The sequence below is a fragment of the Trachypithecus francoisi genome, unplaced genomic scaffold (assembly GCF_009764315.1).
Source record: "Trachypithecus francoisi isolate TF-2019V2 unplaced genomic scaffold, Tfra_2.0 Lachesis_group4, whole genome shotgun sequence".
Taxonomy (NCBI): domain Eukaryota; kingdom Metazoa; phylum Chordata; class Mammalia; order Primates; family Cercopithecidae; genus Trachypithecus; species Trachypithecus francoisi.
In genome coordinates, this window is record NW_022681469.1 from 15,959,705 (window position 1) to 15,966,440 (window position 6,736).

Genomic DNA, 6,736 nt, shown 5'->3' on the forward strand with positions numbered 1-6,736 from the left:
TGGTGGGTTTGAAGACCACCCAGTGGACCAAAGATTGGAGAATAAAGCAGTCTAGCTAAAGACGAGAAGGGCTTGGATTAAGTATCAGAAAGCTGCTCCCAATTGTTCTCAGAATTTTACCGTTATTTTATTGTCATTGCCTCCTGCCTCTAATCTGCTGTCCTGAACAAAACCAGGAGAGGTGTGGGAGAGAAGGATGTGAGTCTGCTGTCTCTGGCCCTGGGAGGTGAAACTCCGAACCCAGAGAGGCAGTCAGTCAGCACTGATAGCAACCGGTAACTCTGATGCTGAACCCTGAGGTACAGTGATGGTAATCAGAGGCAGAGAGCCATGCCTGCATCTCCTTTGGGAGTTGTAACCTGGAGCCCATGAGGGAGGGAGGGTCAATGAGTGAGCATGAAGCAGAGATGGATATTTAGGAATGTCGGCCTCAATGGCCCTTCTAAGAAAACCATGACACTGGCCAGACTAATGCAGAAGCCGAGGTGGAAAGAGTGCTTGTGAATAGCTGACGTCTTGGACGACTTGTCTTCTTCTTGCTGGGCCATGTCCACCACCTGCCACATCTCACCCACTGAGGAGGCCACAAAGTGCTCTTCGAACTGTTCTTGATTCTGGTCTGGAACAGGGGAAAAGGATGAGGACTGAGCCTTGACTCTGGCCTGAACCAGAACGGAGAAGTTAGAATAGGAAAAACACATTGAAGCCTAGGGCTGCAGTTCCAATTGCCCATATCCTTGGCCTTGACCAGAGAGGGGATGCTCTTTCTAGAGGTTTTTTCTGCTCTGTGTTCAACCACAGCCCCACTCAAACACACACACACACATACACACACACACACACACACACACACACACACACCATTCCTAAGGCTAGCTGCCTCCTCTAGGGTTTCAGCACTGGGGGAGGCAGGGGCCACCTTGAAGCATGACAAAAGCCAGCCAGTGCATCATGCTTACACACACAGAAGTTGCGTGCAAGCTCAGCTGGCCCGTGGTGTTCCTTGACACTATTATTTCACACGATAACCATCAGCGGGTGGAGTTACCCCCAATAAACCAGACCTACGTCAGGTCTCACCCTAGCCTCATTCAGTGACCTGGGGCCCGCCTTCACACAGACCTGACCCTGAGCCTCCAGACTCTCCTACCTTTTTTTCTACCTACCTGAAGAGGGTGTTTTCTCTGTCTGGCTCCTGTCTTCTTTTCTACCTACCTGCAGAGGGCGTTTTCTCTGTCCTGCTCCCATCTTTTTTTCCACCTACCTGCAGAGGGCATTTTCTCTGTCTGGCTCCCAACTTTGGGGCCTGGGCTCCCGTTCAGAGGCTTCACCTGCAGCAGCAGCAAGATGGGAACCAGGAACACTGCCCTGCAGAGCTGGGAGGCCAGGGGAGGCATGAACCTGCGCACTCACTGCCTTCAGCCACCCCCTGCTCCCAGTGACCAGCAGGATCCCTGCACCTCCTGCCCAATTCCTGTCCTGGCCCTTACCCCTTTCCAGAGGCATTTTCTCCCCTTCCCTTCCATAGGACCTCTGACTTCACATGTTCTGTGACATCACAGCCATGGGCCTGACCTTCATTCCGGCTCACTAGAGCATTCCATGGCGAGGCATGAGAATGGAGCACAGCCAACAGGCATGGCAGAGGCTTCCAAGATGAACACAGTGGGTCATCCTGTATTTAGTAACAGAAATGACTTAAAAGTTTGCAAGGTACATTCACATCCATTGCACCATTAGATCCACATAGCAGCCAGGACTGCAAAATCATTGTGTTCTCATATCCATTATATGCATGAGGAAACTGAGGCTCAAAGAAAAAATGACTCTCTCACTCAAAATCATCCAAATATTAAGGGGCAGAAAAGGACTCTTGATGAACTTCTACTTTTAAATGTGATATCTTCCCACTATTCCATGTGGCCTTTCTGTAACAAGAGTGGTTTGCATAGGATGAGGCCCAGAACAGACGTGCCAGCCAGGATTCTCAAGTTGTGGGCATGAACATGCTGCTCTACATGAAGCATGGGTCAACCAGAAAATAAAGATGGGAGGAGCATAGGGCGAGGATGGGCAAGGGCACATGCTTTGTGTGTGTATAAAAGACAGAGATAGGGAAATAGAGACAGGCATAGACAGGCAGAGACAGACAGAGGCATAGAAAAAGAGAAAGAGAGAGAGACAGGCAGAAACTGAGGGGTAGAGACAGAGAGAGATAGAGATGCAGAGACAGAGAGACAGATGAAGAGAGAGTGATCAGAGAGAGAGAGAGACAGAGCAGGGTGCCTTGCAGCCAGTAGAACCCATTCACACCCTCTCTTCACCCTCCCCGGGTTTTCCCCCTTTTCTAGCCTTTGCCCTCTTGTACCACCAGGCTGAAACAGCCTCTTCTTTCATTTTACACCTTTCTGTACTCTTAGACAGAAAGAAAAGGTTGTTAGAGACTCATCTCCAACCTTATTGCTTGGCGGAAGGAGTTAGAGTCTGCAGAGAAGCCGCAGTGTGGCAGGGAGTCTAGGATCCCAAATAACAGATCTGGAAGAATCCTGCCTCAGTACCTGGATGCACCTCCTGCTCATGAACCTGGCGAGCACAGATCTGTTGGCAGCAACCGGCTGTGGGTAATCACCCCCAACTGCTTCTTGGGCAGAGATGGTTGGAGGGTTGTGAGTTAGGGAGACAGAATGAAGGCCTTTTTTCAAAAACCAGCAACAGAGATGTGGGCCATGAGATGCAGGATGGCTGCTAAGACAGGTAAGAGGAGACTTTAGTCACTCCTGAACTCTCATAACCAGTTCACACCGCTCTTGCTCATCCATGCATACCAGACCTGAATGAAACACCACAGGCAGGTCCAAGGACACTGCGGAGACAGGCACCCTTTGTGCAAGAGCGAACTGCAGACAGAGAAACACACAAGGAGATGCTTTCCCACAGAGGTTACTTGTGTTAGCAGACATGCCCACATGGATGCCGTCTCGCATACGGCAGACACCATCTCTTACACTTCCTGATGGTCCAAGCCAGATAACAAGGGACTGGGGAGTGGTACAGGAGGTCACTTGAAGGTGAGTAAGGAAAGATTCAAGGAGGCAGGTGACCATGCTCACCCCTGCCTTGAACCCATTGACCTGAGATCCGAAGAATGATGCTTGAATGGAAAAAGCCATCACTAATCTCCTCCCTCCTGGCTATTTTTGGGGGAGGAGCCTCTTGGTTTCCTGGCAAAAAGAGAAGCCATCTCCCGCTCTGTGGGAATGAATGGGTAGGGTGGCTGGGGTGAGAGTTGCCTCCAGGGCAGGCTTGAGTGGAAATAACTGAGTTGTTTCCATTACTTCCATTTCCTTACCACCACCACCCACCTGACACCACCCCGCACCCAGTGTTGAAAGAGAGAAATTCTCGCAGAAAACAGGGAATCCCTTAAATACATTTTCTTATTACAAAAGTATAAAATACAGAAAAATACAAAATCCCAAAAAGGCTAATGATTCCACCATCCAGTGATAATCACTTTGTTTTTTTGAGATGGAGTCTCGCTCTTGTTGCGCAGGCTGGAGTGCAATGGCACGATCTCGGCTCACCCGCAACCTCCACCTCCTGGGTTCAAGTGATTCTCCTGTCTCAGCCTCCCGAGTAGCTGGGATTACAGGCATGTGCCACCACACCCAGCTCATTTTGTATTTTTAGTAGAGACGGGGTTACTTTCTGTTGGTCAGGCTGGTCTCGAACTCCCAACCTCAGGTGATCTGCCCGCCTCGACCTCCCAAAGTGCTGGGATTACAGGTATGAGCCACTGCACCTGGCCGCAGTTAGTTTTAAGGTATATTATTTGAATCCTTTTCTTTTATTTATTTATTTCTTTTTTTTTTAGACGGAGTCTCTCATACTGTCGCCCGGGCTGGAGTGCAGTGGTGCAATTTCGGCTCACTGCAACCTCCACCTCCTGGATTCAAGTGATTCTCCTGCCTCAGCCTTCTGAGTAGCTGGGATTACAGGTGGCTGCCACCTTGCCCAGCTAATTTTTTTTTTTTTTTAATTTAGTAGAGACGGGGTTTCACCATGTTGGCCAGGCTGGTCTCGAACTCTTGACCTTGTGATGTGCCCACCTCGGCCTCCCAAAGTGCTGAGATGACAGGCATGAGCCACCGCACCTGGCCCTGAATCCTTTTCCTAGATGGCTGTGGCCACGTGGGGTGGGAGTGTAATTCTTAAAAATGGAAATCTAGGAATTATGTTTCCTCCTCCTCCTTACTATGTTAGAATAAGAGGTCAGGCTGCTTTGGTGTGAAGGGTTCTGGGACCTGACAGTGTAGTTTGGTGCCCCCAACCCAGTTCTCCCGGGTGCCTGGAGGCATTACTGACCGTGCATCAGCGGCAGGGAAGCTGTTCTCTGAAGGGGAGAGTTTGCAGGCGTCCTCACTTGCAGAAAGCTGAGAGAGGCATGAAAAGAAAGGAGAGAAAAGGAAAAATAGAATGGTAATGTTGAATATCACAAGAAGAAGAAACAGTAGGGAGAGAAGGCTAGGAGAGAACAGGAGAGATTCCAAATCTCTGGTCTACCAGCTGGGACTGCGGGGGACACCGTGGTCCTCACTCAGGCTACTTGTCCATGCCCTTCCCACTGGGGAGGACAAGGTACGCAGAGAAGGGCAAGTGAGAGGGAGAAGGCCCAGGGATGGCGGTGGGAAGGGGAGGCCTGAGCACTGGGCCTCCCCTTTCTCTTCCCCAGACCCCTGGACAATGCCCTTGGCGGCAAGTCCCTGCACACCTGCTCTGTGCAGCTCAGACTGGGCCAGCCTCCTCCCCTGCCGCCCCCCCATGTCCCAACCCCCCTGCCCCAGGACCAGCTTAATGGGTTGTAGTTTCCTTGGCAGGTGCTCCTTTCCTGGCCTGCCTCGCTTATCAAGGCATCTACAACCCCCACCTCACCCTTATCGCTCCCTCCATCTCCTTAGACTGGAAGTCACTCCACAAGGGCGTCACCCCCAGCGAGGCAGAAAAATGTCCCACAAATGGAGCCCTCCCCACTCCCAGTGAGAACATAATTCCACTGTATCTTTTTTTTTTTATTTTAACTTTTCCTTCTGGCTTTTAATAAGAAAAAGATCCAAATGTTCCCCCTTTGGAAACATCAATGAATATTAGCTCCTCTTAGTTTCCCTATTTATTTTCCTTTCAATTCTTATCCTTCTCTAAAGGTTATTTGGTCCGTCCGTCAATCTCAGGAGCAGATCTCTCTTTCTTACAACAAAAGAAGGGGGCAGTCCCCACTCCTCAAGACCCCCAGAGGGAGGGTCCCAGCGTATCCTCACGCTGGTCTCTCACATTTTTATGGCCAAAAGATTCCCAAGAAGTAACAAGTTCTGGAGAGTGGTTTGGAGCTGAGATCCCAAGTTCATGGCCAGTTCCATTCTCGCCACTAGCCATGGGGCTTGGGGCGAGCACACCCAAGAATTCTCACACAGAGAATTCTTCCTTGTTCTCATTTACCTGATAGGTCTATTGAGTGAATGCAATTCAATAATACTGATGTACCTCTTTGAAAACAATGAGAACATAAATACAAGCTATCATATACAGAAGTTCCCTCTTAACCTCAGGGGATACATTCCAAGATGCCCCAGTGGATGCCAGGAACCTTAGATAGCACCAAACCCTGTGCATGCTATCTTTTTTCCTATATATATACATATATACCTACATATGATGAAATTTAATTTATAAATTAGGCACAGTTAAGAGTTTAGGCCAGGCACAGTGGCTCACACCTGTAATCCCAGCACTTCAGGAGGCTGAGGCAAGCAGATCACCTGAGATCAGGAATTTGAGACCAGCCTGGCCAACACAGTGAAACCCTGTCTCTACTAAAAATAAAAAGATTAGCCGGGCGTGGTGGTGGGCACCTGTAATCTCAGCTACTACGGAGACTGCAGAAGGAGAATAGCTTGAACCTGGAAGGTGGAGGTTTCAGTGAGCCGAGATCACACCATTGCTGTCCAGACTGGGCGACAAAAGTGAAACTCTGTCTCAAAAAAAAAAAAAAAAGAGTTTAACAACAATGAAACAAAATAGAAAATTATAATAATATAAAGTTATGTGAGTGCTCTCTTTCTCTCTCTCAAAATATGTTATAGTGCTGTGCCCACCTATTTTCCAACTGTGGCTGACCTCAGGTAACTGAACCGTAAGAGAGTGAAACTGTGGATAAGGGAAACTACTTAATATAGAAAATATAATATAAAATATATAAAATTACACAACATTACTCATTCCTCCTGGTGCTTCATTCCTGGAAAGAGTTCCAAACATGGAATCACGATTTCTTTGTCGTCTACCTTTGCCCAGTTTCTGCTGTTCAACCTCCACAGTAACTCAGGGCCCCTGGGGGCTCCTCTGGCCTGCCTCCCCAGGTACCAGAGAGCCTGCTCGGTGGTGCTCCAGGAAGCTGGCTGGTCACAGTCATGAGGAATTCTAACAGAGAGGGGTTGGCCTGGGAAGAGGGGGACAGAAACCCTCCTTTGAGATGCAGGGTTGAGGACAGAGATGAGAAGACACATAAATGGGAAGCTCTGAGAAGAAGCCCGGGGGTCTCTTGAGCCCACTTGTGGAAGGAGGATTGGCAGTGATTGAGTACTTGTGACACATGCTTTACAGATGCTCCTGTGAGGCAGCATAGCTGTTACCCCAATTCCACAGGTTAGGAATTGAGACTGCGAGGTCTCACCTAACTGTA

General features: G+C 49.1%; 1 protein-coding gene across 2 annotated transcripts; it reads right to left on the reverse strand.

Annotated features, from left to right (window-relative positions):
• Positions 1 to 102: 102 nt before the first annotated feature.
• Positions 103 to 1,702, reverse strand: LLCFC1 (LLLL and CFNLAS motif containing 1). 2 transcript variants are annotated; one of them, XM_033193149.1, is made up of 3 exons: positions 1,491 to 1,702; positions 1,265 to 1,376; positions 103 to 619 (listed from the first exon to the last, which is right to left on the reverse strand). In XM_033193149.1, exons 1-3 carry the CDS (start codon positions 1,524 to 1,526, stop codon positions 384 to 386), a joined length of 384 nt encoding a protein of 127 aa, XP_033049040.1. In that variant the 5' UTR covers positions 1,527 to 1,702; the 3' UTR covers positions 103 to 383. The 2 variants fall into 2 exon arrangements, with proteins under 2 accessions (XP_033049040.1, XP_033049041.1); XM_033193150.1 differs by having other exon boundaries at positions 1,265 to 1,513.
• Between the last annotated feature and the right edge of the window lie 5,034 nt (positions 1,703 to 6,736).

What these genes read in the sequence shown, in the direction of transcription:
- LLCFC1 (XM_033193149.1), bottom strand. Translation starts at nt 1,526, where the DNA reads ATGGAAGGGAAGGGGAGAAAATGCCTCTGGAAAGGG. An exon ending in GAAAATGCCTCTGGAAAGGG is followed by an intron (nt 1,377 to 1,490) that starts GTAAGGGCCAGG and finishes CTGGCCTCCCAG; the next exon opens with CTCTGCAGGGCAGTGTTCCT. An exon ending in AGAGAAAATGCCCTCTGCAG is followed by an intron (nt 620 to 1,264) that starts GTAGGTGGAAAA and finishes CCCCTGTTCCAG; the next exon opens with ACCAGAATCAAGAACAGTTC.